Source organism: Bombyx mandarina, chromosome 03 (genome assembly GCF_030267445.1).
Source record: "Bombyx mandarina strain Sakado chromosome 03, ASM3026744v2".
In the NCBI taxonomy this organism is placed as follows: domain Eukaryota; kingdom Metazoa; phylum Arthropoda; class Insecta; order Lepidoptera; family Bombycidae; genus Bombyx; species Bombyx mandarina.
Genome location: NC_143210.1, coordinates 1,746,328 through 1,761,159, shown reverse-complemented (window position 1 = coordinate 1,761,159; position 14,832 = coordinate 1,746,328). Strand labels below are relative to the sequence as shown.

At 40.4% G+C, this 14,832-nt stretch overlaps 2 protein-coding genes across 2 annotated transcripts; both read left to right on the top strand.

Moving 5' to 3' along the window:
• Positions 1–1,766: 1,766 nt before the first annotated feature.
• Positions 1,767–6,201, top strand: Or-38 (olfactory receptor 38). Its single transcript, XM_028185849.2, has 4 exons — positions 1,767–2,158; positions 3,788–3,983; positions 4,873–5,090; positions 5,370–6,201. Exons 1-4 carry the CDS (start codon positions 1,978–1,980, stop codon positions 6,065–6,067), a joined length of 1,293 nt encoding a protein of 430 aa, XP_028041650.2. The 5' UTR covers positions 1,767–1,977; the 3' UTR covers positions 6,068–6,201.
• Positions 6,202–8,323: 2,122 nt separating this feature from the next.
• Or-39 (olfactory receptor 39) lies at positions 8,324–14,081 on the top strand. The gene is made up of 4 exons (XM_089739105.1): positions 8,324–8,743; positions 9,227–9,422; positions 11,960–12,177; positions 13,361–14,081. Exons 1-4 carry the CDS (start codon positions 8,626–8,628, stop codon positions 14,038–14,040), a joined length of 1,212 nt encoding a protein of 403 aa, XP_089595231.1. The 5' UTR covers positions 8,324–8,625; the 3' UTR covers positions 14,041–14,081.
• The last annotated feature ends 751 nt before the right edge of the window (positions 14,082–14,832 follow it).

Here is a 14,832-nt window from a genome sequence, read left to right as displayed (position 1 = left end):
GGTTAGGTTGCACGTCGACCTCTTTGTCGAGTTCGACGAGTACGGTTACCGGGGTCCCTAAGCCTGCCCCTAGTATTAGAGCTGAAGGCATCTAATGCAAAGGTTATTGGATCTGATGGATCCGTAAGGACGTGTCTAGGGCGTCGACGGTGACTGGCTCCTGCATGATCAGGATTCGGGGAGTAGTCAGCGGCGGCAACGATAAGGCGATTATCATGACGCATAGCCTTATCGAAGTATCGTTCCGACGCTGACTTCATGTATTTCCGAATTGATTCGAGGCCCAGGTCGTCGTGTAGATCAACGTTCCTCACGAACCACGGAGCCCCGACAGCTAACCTGCAAAAGCGGGATTGTAGGGATTGGAGGGTGTCTATGTGTGTGCGGGCCGCGTGAGCGAACACCACACTCGCGTAAGTCATGACGGGCCTTATGCAAGTTTTGTAAAGTGTCACCTTGTTCCGAAGGGACATTTTACTCCGCTTACAGATCATGGGGTAGAGTCTACCGAGAATAAACGCGGCACGGTCACGGACTGATTTTATATGCGGGCGGAATGTCATCGATGCATCCAGGGTAACGCCCAGGTACTTGACCTTCCTGGCCCAGGGTATGGGTTGTCTAAAGAGAGTAATCGGGGGTGAGTTATAATGATTTCGTCCATCATAGTATCAAATCTCATATCAGTAATGACAGCAAGCGCCGCCGCCTCTACGTCCCGCCGCTCACATACCTAAGGTGCGGCCAACTTGTTCCGCGCGCACAATACATAAATGCACGAGCTCACGGCCCACCTGATGTTAAGTTGGCCCCGGTCACCGGAACCCATAGACATCAACAAGGTAACTGGCGACATCCACCTTCAGACAAGAGTTATAAGTCTCAGGTTTTACAGTACAACGCATTATACTGCTTCACGGAAGAAATAGGTAGGGCGATGGTACCTACCCGAGCGGGCTCACTAGACGTTCACACTAGCAATTACGCAAAATGTAATTTTTGCGGAATTGATTTTTATTATACGATGTTCATCCTTCACCGTGGAAGTCAATCGTGAACCTTTATTAAGTACGTATTTCATAAGAAGAATTGGTATCTTCCTGCGGGATTCGAACACCGGCACACTCGCGTCGATACGAAAGCACCGGGCGTCTTATCCTTTAAGCCATGGCGATTGCATAAGTCTTTTAAATGTCAATCATCTAGTTGGATGAGCGGTTACTGAGAACTGCCATTGACATCGCATGGTCAATATTCATGACCACGTGATAATAATCCTCGTTTGACAATGTCCCGCTCCTGCTCTTAAGTAAATAGGTGCGTTATTCTTGAAGAATTACCGTTGTTCCGGTACCCAGGGTAACACGTGGGGCTCGAAGGTTTATCCAATTGCTTTCAAACTATATTCTCAATTGTATTTAAATAACGGCATGAGGGAAGAGAGAATTGTTTATAATAAATATATTTCATAGTTAACATGCAAACGGAAATAAAAAATAATAAGAAAATAGATTACAAAAAAAAAGAAGAAGAGGATGTCATCAATCCAATAATGCTGCAATAGCTCAAAAACTATTAGCATATAAATAAATAAAACATCAAAATCAGTTAACCTAGGAAAAAGTTATAAGTTCGAACATAAAAAAAAATGTTTGACTTCTGTTAAAAAAAATGGACAAATTTACAAAAAAAAATTTTTAAAACAGCCTTAAAGAGTATTATATTCTGTCTGTTGACACGTGTAACGACAGGTAAATAAATGATTGCGGAGAACCAGCAATTTAAATGATCGTGTCGCCACAAATTACATGTTGACGCCGCGGAATTGATACCGACTGAGTTAGATTCAGCCTGCGGACGATACTTTGTTAAATTGCATTGAATAACCAATGTCGTTAACGCTGCAGATAACGTGTTATTACGTTAACAACTTTGCAAATTAAAAAATGACATTTTTGATGCTACAGATACTATTAAATGTCAGACAGACTAGAGCAAGGAGGTTGTGTATGTTTTTGGCTCAGCTCAAGTTCCGATGCAATGTGGGAAGACGTTCGTAAATTTGGTTTAGGTTATTGCGACCTGCCGACGATGATGTGGAATGTTTCGTTCTTACTCAGAGGAATCGCTATCAATATCGATACAGAACATAAGCAGCGTATGTATTAGAAGTTGATTAACCAAAGCAAGGATACCTATCTACATGTTCTAAAACGGAATAAAAAAAGTATATTTTAAAAAAACCAAAAAAATACGTTTTTATAGAAAATCCAACTAGTTTTAAGTACTTAAAATAGTTTATGAAAAAATGATTTTATTGTAAAAAAAAGGTTGGGGTGCATGGTATCAGTAGTTATAAATATTTTATGGACAGATATGAGCAGAAGGGTTATTTTGATAATATCCTGAAAAGCACCCCACGCTTTTTTCTTCTTACACTATTTTTAATTCAAATTTATTAAAATTAATTTTCTATTCACTAGTTGGATTTTCTATAAAAGCGTATTTTGTTAGTTTTTTTAAACTATTTTTTTTTTCATTTTTAATTGAATTTCCATCTTTCTCAATATTTTTTTAAATATTGAATTGTCATCGGTCCTTAATAAGTATACCAAATTTCGAGTTAATCCGACGTTTTGAAGGGGGTCAAAATCATGTTCAAAGATTCCGTTGCATACTAACATACATACGTCTGAAGCTAATAAAAGCGTATTAATAAAAAATATAGAGACATATAAGTGCATAGCTGGAGTATTCCTATCTGACCCAGGCCAAGGGGCAACGCAAAGCCGCCGCTGCCCGGATCATGCTTTGTCGGATCCCGGGTCCACTTCCGGTGCTTTTAAGCTCCTCAAGCAGCGGTCACCTTCATCAAATTCGAAGAATTTATTCACATTTAAAAAAATTTTATATTGCTTACATGGGTGGACGAGCTCACAGCCCACCTGGTGCTAAGTGGTTACTGGACCCCATAGACATCTACAATGTAAATGCCGCCACCCACCTTGAGATGTAAGTTCTGCCCCACCCTTCAAACCGAAACGCATTACTGCTTCATGGCAGAAATAGGCAGGGTGGTGGTACCTACCCGACCTGTTGAAACTGGAAAGGCCTCCGGGCCACCAGTAATCCTTCAATCATAAAAAAAACCAAAATCTACACTTCTACTACAAAATGTTTCTCGTCTCGGTGTGCCTTTCGACAAAGGCCATCTCCAACTTTTTCCACTGCTATCGGTCTGGTGTTACTCTAGTCCAAAGGGGTCCAGAGGTAACTTTTAGTTCGTCCTTCAATCTTCTTGGTTTGCGATCTGGCTCCTCGAAGTCGTCGTGGACTAAAGGATAAGACGTCCGGTGCATTCGTATCTAGCGATGCAATGGTGTTCGAATCCCAGAGGGTGTACCAATTTTTCTAATAAAATACTTAACAAATATTCACGCTTGACTTCCACGGTGAAAGAATAACATCGTGTAATAAAAATCAAAATCTGCAAAACTATAATTTGCGTAATTACTGCTGATAGGACCTCTTGTGAGTCCGCTCGGGTAGATACCACCACCCTGCCTATTTCTGCCGTGAAGCAATAATGCGCTTCGGTATGAAGGGTGGAGCAGCCGTTGCAACCATACTGGGACCTTAGAACTTATATCTCAAGGTGGGTGGCGGCATTTACATTGTAGATGTCTCTGGGGTCCAGTAACCACTTAGCACCAGGTGGGCTGTGAGCTCGTCCACTCATAGTCTGAAATTGCTCCTAGTCCGAAACTTAGTAACGATTAAATCACAGGTATCCCCCTGGCGGTGTACGCTGTGACCGGCTCAATAACCGTATCGTACGTGTACGCATTTCTGATCTCGCTGTTATGGTTTCTGTTCGCGCGATGCACGGACCCCGAGGACTTCCAAGTGGCCATGGTGGTCTTCTCGCTCGGAATTTCCAGTGAGATCGGCTCCACGAAGTTCTTCAACTCCATAATTTACATGTATGATGTTTTAATTATTTTTTCTTGAACGCATTATGAGTCATCATAGATCAGTCTTCAGGAAGTAATAAGTACATATTACCGATTTGTCATTTTTGCTGTGAAACTAGTCAAATTTTCAGGTGGTATGTTAGGATAGCTCTGTGGATATAGGAGCAAAATGATGGCGTCCTCCAGGTACTGCTATTATTTTCCTATCAGCCTTCTTAAAAGTAGTATTCTGAACTGCCCCACTACCCTATTGCCCTTTACCTATCTCTTACCTAATTAGTACCTCGGGTTGGTACTGGGAGAAAGCAAGGTGGTATTATGGGCATACATTCGTAAACTGGTTAGGTTAGTCATCGTGTGTGTGGCGGTAGCGAACACAAGATATTTGACAGATGCCTGAATGTTGCTAAAGACAATTTACAGTGTAAACTTGCATATACACAAGCTCCGAAAAACAACATTCGGACCGTCCGTCTACCGAGCAATCACACCCACTCGGTGGAAGATCTTCCCTGGGTGTATACGGTGTATACCCCTAAAAGCGCAATAGCGGTGCTTCCTGCTGATGACATCCCACTGCCAATTTTTGTATTGTTGACATTACTGATTGAGATTCATCACCAGTTCAAGCACAGTATTTAAGTCTTCAATAAAAAATCCTGACGGCGTCAGCTGATAAATCAAAACATATATATTGTATCGCCATCACACGAAACATGTTTTTAAAAAAGATTATTAAACTAACATTTGTTGAACCTACGTGAGTATTAATTTGATAAAAAAATCAAAAGACAACTCTGCACATCAACTGTCTCGAAGTATTACTTTAATTTAATACATGAGAGACAATTTTAGCCATACCCAGACAACAAGGAATTTAAAAACATCTTCATTCCAGTAAAGAACTCCGCAAGCTATTCAAGGACTATCTGCTGTATGACGCGACATGTCCGGCACAAGGGCGTCTGCGTCTACATTTACTGACGACATTAAGATTCGTCAAACGACGTGCGATAATCTATTGGCTCGTCATCATTGGCAACGGATTCATCTTCGCTATCAAACCGCTGCTTGTGGAAGGTCGACATCTCGCGCAAGATGACTTAGTTCTTATAGGTACTTAAATCCTTGGTATATTCATAGACTAAACCACCTAAGTTAAACGGTTATTGTTGTTCAATGTCTTCATAATTTGATTGAATGATACCTACCTCAAAACTATACTGGAATATTTATTTGGCACAGAAATATAAAACCAAATAGTTGCAAAAATCCCTTTTTTTACCTACCTATTGCTAATAACCTCGAGGGATTGTGTTAGCTTCATCAAACACGAGGAGAATCTCTAACAACTTGAAACAAAAATTTGATTGCTCCAACGCTGTAAATTTTCAGGACTGGAACCGATGAGACAGTCTCCAAACTACGAGATAGCCTACGCCATAATGACAATGGGAGTGTGTTTCATTTGTTACCCTCCAGCCCACGTCACCATGTTCTTGATTATCATAGTCGGATACACGGAGGCACAGATGTTGGCCCTCAGCGAAGAACTGAAGCATCTGTGGAACGATGCCATCGAACATTACGAAAAGCATTCACGAACAGAACGAGAAGCGGACGCGGCCATGAAATCGAAAATCCTCAACAGTTTTGTTAATTTTCGTCTAGTTCAGATCATTAAGAGTCATTCGACGAATGTCAACTTAATAGGTCGGGTGGAGAACGTGTTCCGAGGGTCACTGGCCGTCGGATACGTTTTTCTGATCGTAGGGCTCATAGCTGAGCTACTTGGCGGTCTCGAAAACACGTACCTACAGGTACCCTTCGCTCTCATCCAAGTTGCTATCGACTGCTTCATCGGGCAACGCGTTAATGACGCAAACATTGATTTTGAGAAAGCCGTGTATGATTGCAAATGGGAGAACTTCGACAAACGCAACATGAAGATCGTGCTGTTGTTGCTACAGAACGCGCAGAAGACGGTGTCGCTGTCTGCGGGCGGCATCGCTAAGCTTAACTTTAGCTGTTTTATGTCAGTAATAAAGTCCATCTACTCTGCTTACACTACTCTTAGAACAACCATGAAGTAATGCAGGCAAGGGTACTGATGACCCTTAAGGCACTAAACCTTCATGTCGTAGTTGAATTAATATTTCAAGCAGGATAGATAATCTTTACCTAGTCTTTTTGCCTTTTCATTAAACGTAACTTATTGTTTTTTTTATGTTTATTTTTTTCGTTCTGAGCATCCTCTGTTTGTTCGACTAAAAATGAAACAGTTGAAAGTAGTTATGTGCTAAGCTTGATTAGAATAACATTAAACCATTAGAATAGTTTAATAAACATTACTTCAATGATATGCATGATATTTTTTAAATTAAAGGCATGAGTGATGATAGCAAAATTAATGCTGGTCGTTCGTAATCACAGATTACAATTTGTTCTTGTTTGTGAATTCTCAGAGTGTATTTCCTTTGTGTTTGTTTCTTAGGTGGTTTGTGAAGTCTGCCGTTAAATTACTAATACTATTGAATTCTTTTTGGTTTTAATGCAAAATAATATTGTACATAATATTGCGCGTCTTGTAGCTGTTGAGTCCCGTTCAGAAGTGAAGCTGAAGCTGGTTGTGTGTTTTCTACGCGTTGCGGAGCTCGTCGTCGGTCCGCCGGTTTGCCGCCCCCTCCCGCGGCGCATTGCCTCCGTCTTTCCCGACTTCGCGAAAGAGGAGTTGATGCGTAAACACAATTGATTGATCCTTAATTGATGCAGATTCGCCTCCATGGCCCCGAATTACATGGGGGTAACTCTGTTAGGGTAACTTATAATTTTGCAATTTGGGAATCGAAAATTACCCTATCAGAATTATTTCAGTTTAAGGCATTTTTAGTTTTAAGTGCTCATAGTTTATACTCAACTGATTAAAGAAGGTCCTGATTGCCAACTTATGCTTAACTTTCTTCGTTCATAGCTGGAATTAACACACACTTACATACACACGCAACAAAGCTATCAATTTTCAGTTTAATAATTACATAATTGTACTCGAATTAAGCAGTGGGCTATGTCACATACGGAAAATTATGTTATAACCTCATAGGGTGTTTCTTTTTCTTTGTCTTTCAAGGTGCCTCGAAAATAAAGATATGCTACAACTCCATCACAGTCTAATAACGATCATTAATTTGTTTTTCATTACCCTTGTAGGTAGATGAGCACGTACGTACAACACAAGCTATACGGTCAATTCGTCCTGTCTTTGGTGTGAACTACACTCTAAAGATGATCCTGATGACTCCTCTAGTCTTTTTCTTCTTTGTCTCCACCTCATCCCACTAGGTGGGATCGGTACAGCGAATTTTTCTATTCCATTCTCTTTAATTAGCCGTCATCTCAACACTCACTCCTCTCTCTCTCATATCGTCATTCACACACTCCATCCATGTCTTCTTCGGTCGACCTCTTCCCCCTCTACCTTGCAGTACCATTTCCATACATCTCCTAGTCACATGCATCTCCTTTCTACGCATCACATGTTCATACCACGCTAACCGTCCGCTCCTTAATTCGTCAATCACCGGGGCTATTTCCACACTTCCTCTGACATACTCATTCCTTATCTTGTCCATTCTTGTTAACATTCGCATCTCCGCCGCATGCTCTCCTCTTTCATGCTCTACAGCACGACCGGTCTAATGACTCCCTCCCCCTCCCCCTCCAATCCCAATCACGATTTTGTCTGTACACGAGGTTCTAGTTTATGTTATTCCAGTGAAAATTAACTTGAAATATTCCGTTACATTGATGTTATAAGCGTGTTAATAATTTTACATTGGAAGAATTTTGACTTTTAGGAACATCAATACACTGTAGATAGGTTTTCCTACTACAATTTTTTAAGGTAATGAAACTTATTACTGTACTGTATATTATAATAAAATTACTTACTGGTGGTAGGACCTCTTGTGAGTCCGCGCGGGTAGGTACCACCGCCCGGCCTATTTCTGCCGTGAAGCAGTAATGCGTTTCGGTCTATAGGGTAGGGCAGCCGTTGTAACCATTCTGAGATCTTAGAACTTATATCTAAAGGTGGATGGCGCATTTACGTTGTAAATGTCTATGGGCTCCAGTAACCACTTAACACCAGGTGGGCTGTGAGCTCGTCCACCCATCTAAGCAATAAAAAGAAAAACAATGATACAGCGAATAGAAATTATTTATATTTAAACCAACGAAAAATCCAACAAATTTTGCCATATCTCTAGAACAATCTTAGATTAAAGTCTCACGGGCTGCTCATTAGTATATTAGTTGGATAAATTATATGTAATAAACACCTGAAGGCAACAACTCTCTCTATCTCTTCTTCAAGGCAACCATGTGAATAACCATAACAATAATAATTAAAGAAATGTCGAACACCCTTTAAATGCTTCGCTGAACGGGCGCGGAACATAGATTTCACTTAATAAAAAAATCACTGTAATCATAACAGGAATACGAAATGATAGGCCGAAATAAAGGGTATGTTCTCGAATAAAATCGAACAAAGATCATAATATATCTCACGAAAATAGTTCGTAAAACCAGAACTTTGTCTGAACTAGTGATTAATTCAGAATAACGCTAGGGATATTTGCATTCCTTAATAATGTGGTCAGGTGCGAGGAAATATGGATTGCGGTATTGTGATTTGCCTACAATGCTATCAAATGTAGGATTTTTCTTGAGGCCTCTTACAATAATTATTGACAATCGACGTAAAGAAAGTAAGTGTAGTCATTGTTCTAGAAAACAAAAACAAAATTTGAAACGAAGAGAAAGAACTTCTCTTATAATTTTGGCAGTCTTTTCAAAGTTACAAGCATAATGTTAAGTCTACTCCTCTTATTCGTTAGCCTTACAGCCCGCTAAACTATCATTATCATCAGCCCACAGTCGTCCCCGTTGGACACAGGCCTTTTCCTACACCACTGAGCCCGGTCTTTGGCTCTTCTCGTTCATTTCTGGCCGGCAATCTTCGTAAATCTCACAATACGTTTGCTTATAATTCTGGGTGGGGACCGCGCCATCCAAAAATATATCTGCCCCAGCGACCGGTAGTTCTACGGCAGATACAATGTCCCAGACCACTAGCCAGTTCTGCTAATTTATGCTACATTTAAGATGTATAAGTAAATCGGTGCTATTTGGGTCCGGTAAATTTACATTTGGTTTATATTGGTTTGGGTATATTTGGTGCTATTTCCCAGGGATCCCGTTGTACTGGCACGCTGCGACCGGACTGTCCATAGCTTGCTACTCGTACATATACCAAATCTCCATGTTGTGGTCAGTGTTCTCCTACTTCACTCGTGCAGACGATGTACTAGCAGGCATCGTGATCTTCTCGCTGGGCGTCTCCAGCGAGATAGGTCTTGTCAAACTATGCTTCATGTACGCCAACATGTAAGTATTTATATGTATGTACTAATAAAAATACAATTTAAGAATAAAAAGTACGTTTTTTTTTATTGCATATATGGGTAGACGAGCTCTCCGTGCGCGTTTGGGATGGTATGGACATGTGATGATAAGATAAGATATGATAAGATATGATAAGACGAAATGAAAATGAGGTGGATAAGAGAGTGTCAACTATGAATGTGGAAGGATATAGAGGAAGAGGTAGACCTAAGAAGAAATGGATAGATTGTGTGAAAGACGATATGGGTAAGAGCGAAGAAATGGTATATGATAGAAGAGTATGGAAGAAGAAAACATGTTGCGCCGACCCCAGGTGACTGGGAGAAGGGCAGGATAATGATGAAATGATGATATGGGTAGACGAGCTCACAGCCCACCTGGTGTTAAGTGGTGACCAGAGCCCATAGACATTTACAACGTAAATGCGGCCACCCACCTTGAAATATGAGTTCTAAGGTCTCGATACTAGGCTGCACTAAAAGTATCGGGAATGGAATATTTCCACTGTTCCTGTCATATTAAAATCTTTTTAGTTGAAAACTCCGTGGTTTTAAAAATCGAATACCATTTATTTATTTAAAAAAAGATTCTCGGTCTTGTCACGAGGTTTTGTCAAACTTGTTTAGTCGTTGAGAAAATGGAATTGACTCGAGAAAATTCAAGAGCGATGATTTATTATGACTTTCGAAGTGGTTTAATACAAAAACAGTGTGTTGACCGGATGATTTCTGCATTTGGTGATAAAGCCCCATCCAAAACCACAATTTATCGCTGGTTTGCTGAGTTTCAACGTGGACGTGTCAAGCTCAGTGATGATCCCCGTCAAGGTCGTCCAAAAACTGCAGTCACCCAAGAAAACATTGATGCTGTGCGTAAGCTGACTGAGGAAGATCGACATGTGACATACCGCGAAATTCAGGCAACTTTAGACATTGGCATGAGTCAAATACAAATAATCTTGCATGAACAATTAGGTGTAAAAAAGTTGTTTTCCCGATGGATACCGCATTCGCTCTGTGAAGAGCAAAAAGCGGCTCGCGTTACTTGGTGCGTCAGAACTCTCGAAAGATTCCACGCAGGATCCTCAAATGCTGTATACAACATTGTATCAGGTGACGAATCCTGGATATACGCGTACGAACCCGAAACAAAAAACCAGTCACGAGTTTGGGTGTTCGAAAATGAGTTAAAGCCAACAAAAATTGTTCGTTCACGGAGTGTTGCAAAAAAAATGGTGGCCACGTTTGTCTACAAAACCGGCCATGTTACGACTATTCCTCTTGAGGGACAAAGAACGGTTAATGCAGAATGGTATGCTAGCATTTGTTTGCCACAGGTCGTTTCTGAACTCCGTAAAGAGAACTGCAACCGCCGCATCATCGTCCATCACGACAATGCGAGTTCTCACACCGCGCACAGAACAAAAGAGTTTTTAGAGCAAGAAAACATAGAATTATTAGACCATCCGCCGTACAGCCCCGACCTAAGCCCTAATGATTTCTATACTTTCCCTAAAATAAAGAATAAATTGCGTGGACAGAGATTTTTATCACCTGAAGAAGCTGTGGACGCCTACAAAACGGCCATTTTGGAGACCCCAACTTCCGAATGGAATGGTTGCTTCAATGATTGGTTCTATCGTATGGAAAAATGTGTCAAATTTCGCGGAGAATACTTAGAAAAGCAATAAATACATTTTTAAATAGTAATGTTGTGTCACTTCGTTAATTCCCGAAATTTTCAGTGCCGCCCTCGTATAGTTACAACGGCTGCCCCGCCCTTCAAACCGAAACGCATTACTGTTTTACGGCAGAAATTGGCGAGGTGGTGGTACCTACCCTCGCGGACTCACAGAGAGGTCCTACCATCAGTAATTACGCAAATTATAATTTTGCGGGTTTGAGTTTTATTACCCGATGTTACAATTCAGACAGTTCTGGGGCATTTGCGGAGAAAAAGTGCGTAAAATGACAGAAATAATCAATCAAACGGCCCCGTACGCCTTTCCTTTATTACCTATGCAACATTTTACTTAGATACATATCTTTAGCATTTTCTTTGGACTTCACGAGTCGTACACAAAATTAAAAACTACTTACGATGGTGGTAGGATAACTTATGAGTCCACAAGGGTAGGTAAGTACGACCACGCTGCCTATAAGCAGTAATGCGTTTCGGTTAGACGGGTGGGGCAGGCGTTGTACTGTAAAAACTCATAACTCAAGGTGAATGGCGTCATTTACGTTGTAGATGTCTATGGACTCCGCTAAGCACTTATCATCAGGTGGGCCGTGAGCTCGTCTACTCATCTAAATAAATAAATAAAAGTATCGCGTGTTTTTTAATTTTCCTTTTTTGGAGTTTTCGTGGTCACGTATGACTGTAATCGTAAATATACATATAGTTTTAAATAGCTAGAACTGTATCGCTAACCTATTGAGCGGTAAACGTAAAAAATATCAAAAAGAATCCGAAGGGGAATTTTTTGCTGCCTTTCATTTTCAAAATATTACTTCCAGTGATAAAATTCAAAAAATAACCGAAGGATATCTTACAAGCGACGCTGCTTCAGCAAGGAACAGCCGGTTTTCCAAGAACATATTACACACAATGGAGTCCGTTAAGAAGCGCGGCATAATTTTCTGGCTTGTGATAATTAGTAATGGGGTTGTCTACCTCGTGAAGCCAATCGTGACGCCCGGCAGGCATTTCATGGAAGACCAATTCATCATTTTAGGTACGTAGGCTGGCAAATTTTCTAACTCGATGAAATATTAATTTATAGACATCTGTGAAACATTTATCGCACTAGCTTTGCAAATAAGCCTGATATTGTGACGATAAGTCTTCACGTCGCGTAATGATGGTTGATATCAACCATTCCTCATGACGAGAACCAGGTGAAGGCAGAAAAGAGAGAGAGAGAGAGTGTGTTCTTTATTGTGTGTTTTTTTATTGCTTAGATATGTGGACGAGCTCACAGCCCACTTGTTGTTAAGTGGTTACTGGAGCCCATAGACATTTACAAAGTAAATGCGCCACACACCTTGAGATATAAGTTCTAAGGTCTCAGTATAGTTACAACGGCTGCCCCACCCTTCAACCTGAAACGCATTACTACCTTCACGGCAAAAATAGGTGGGGCAGTGGTACCTACCCGTGCGGACTCACAAGAGGTCCTACTACCAGTAATTACGCAAATTATAATTTTTTTAACGAACGAAACGAATTACGAATTGGAAACGGACAAATTAATAAAATATTTAGAGCTGGCCCACGAGATTACCGCCATGTGGCATATTGATTCAACCTTCATTGTTCCAATAATTGTGTCTACGGTTTGATAGTGAAAACTTTCGACAAACTGAAGAAACTTTCGTTCTCCAACTGTATTAATACAGTTGGAGAACGAAAGTTTCCACAACACAAAGTTTCAACAAGACTTAACACAGAAAGTCTTCTTTGATATGGCGCGTATTGTGAAGACGTCTCTCACTCTGGAGCTCTAACCATCGGTGATATCTGTCGTAGACACCCCCATCAGCGGCACTATGTTTTTTTATATGTGTTTTAAGCTTTTTTTTAATATTGAGTAGTCTATAAGATTTTAATAAATATAGTACACACGGAGACCCTACCAAACGAATGTTACGAGCATGTTGCGTACGAAACAAATTATTGCGTTCAATTTTGTGTTAATGCATAAAAAATTTTTTTTGTCAGAACTGCTTGACTAACTGCTGCTTGAGCTGCTAATGCTTATTTGTTTGTTTGACAGAATTCTCAAACTAATATTTAAACATTTGCAATTTAACATTTTTTCTTTAATTTCCCCTATTGGTTTATCTTTAACAGACTTAGCTATATGTTATTGCTGCGCCATTGTCTTAGCTTTTTACTTAACTTAAATATTTTTTCAGGTCTCGAACCTAAGTACGAAACACCGAATTACGAGATAGGATTTTTTCTGATGGCGGTCGGAGTTTGTGTGACCTGCTACTTGCCAGCCAACATCACGGCTTACCTGATAACCGTAGCCGGATATTCAGAAGCACAGTTTTTGGCACTTGGACACGAACTCGCAAACCTCTGGCCGGACGCTAAACTACACTGCCGCGAAATGAACTTAAGCCAATCAGTAAATGAGCAAGCTAACGAATACGTGAAAATGCGATTGAGAGAATTAGTAAAAATACACTCCACCAATGTCAATCTTTTGAGAGATATAGAGGAAGCTTTTAAAGGAGCTATTGCTGTTGAATTTTTACTATTGATTGTAGGTCTTATAGCTGAGTTGCTCGGGGGCTTGGAGAATACATACATGCAGGTGCCATTTGCGCTGATGCAGGTTTCTGTGGACTGCCTCACGGGACAGCGGGTGATGGATGCGAACTTGGCTCTGGTACGCGCAGTTTACGATTGTCGGTGGGAAGAGTTCGATGCTAGTAACCGTCGGGTCGTGTTGCTACTGTTGCAGAACGCACAGAAAGTAGCCACGTTGTCGGCGGGCGGCATCGCCACCCTCAACTTCAGCTGTCTCATGGCTGTGATCAAATCTATCTACTCTGCCTACACCACGCTGAGAACTACCATGAAATAATTTAAATTTATTAAAATAAATGTGTTCAGCAACCTATTTTAATCAACTTGAAAGGGCTTCTTTTGTATTGCTTAGATAGTTGAAAGTTCGTCACACCCTGCCTCTAGTTAAGTGGTTACTAGAGACCATAGACATCAACAAAGTTAATTACACCACACACACCCTGAAACATGAGTTCCAAGTCTAAGTTCTATAGTACAACGGCTACCGACTCTACGGAACGCACTACTGCTTCGCGGCAGAAATAGACAGGGTTGTGGTAATTACCCGTATGGAATCACAAGATGCCCTACCACCTATGACATAATTATGTTTTCTTATTTAATATTTTAGAATCTAAGATTCCCGTAATATTGATTTTAGCACTCTTTTTTTTTTTAGCTTCACCCTGTAGGTATGTCAGCATGTAATAAAATCATTGAACGAAGTTTTCACTGACTTCAAAACGTCGGATTGAATTGAAATTTACCACACTTATCAACGATCGATAACAATACAGTAATTTGATATGTTGTTCTCGTTATCCTGACCAGCGTCTTCTGGATTAGCGTTTTTTTTATGTCCAAAAACAACGTAGTATCTCGACAACAAGTATACTTCCCAGATGCGCACTGACACGTACATTACTTAATCTACAAGACAAGCATGTGATCCGTTAGAAAAACAAAGAAATTTCGTACGTTTTACCGTCAAATAAATGATCCAAGACAATAAATTAAATCAACAATCATTAAGAGATCCAAATTTTAAAATTAAAAACAATAAAGTCATTAATAAGGTCAAAGATAATCT

What these genes read in the sequence shown, in the direction of transcription:
- Or-39 (XM_089739105.1), top strand. Translation starts at nt 8,626, where the DNA reads ATGTGGTCAGGTGCGAGGAAATATGGATTGCGGTATTGTGATTTGCCT. An exon ending in TGACAATCGACGTAAAGAAA is followed by an intron (nt 8,744 to 9,226) that starts GTAAGTGTAGTC and finishes GCTATTTCCCAG; the next exon opens with GGATCCCGTTGTACTGGCAC. An exon ending in AGACCAATTCATCATTTTAG is followed by an intron (nt 12,178 to 13,360) that starts GTACGTAGGCTG and finishes ATATTTTTTCAG; the next exon opens with GTCTCGAACCTAAGTACGAA.
- Or-38 (XM_028185849.2), top strand. Translation starts at nt 1,978, where the DNA reads ATGTCAGACAGACTAGAGCAAGGAGGTTGTGTATGTTTTTGGCTCAGC. An exon ending in TTCAACTCCATAATTTACAT is followed by an intron (nt 3,984 to 4,872) that starts GTATGATGTTTT and finishes TCTTCATTCCAG; the next exon opens with TAAAGAACTCCGCAAGCTAT. An exon ending in AGATGACTTAGTTCTTATAG is followed by an intron (nt 5,091 to 5,369) that starts GTACTTAAATCC and finishes GTAAATTTTCAG; the next exon opens with GACTGGAACCGATGAGACAG.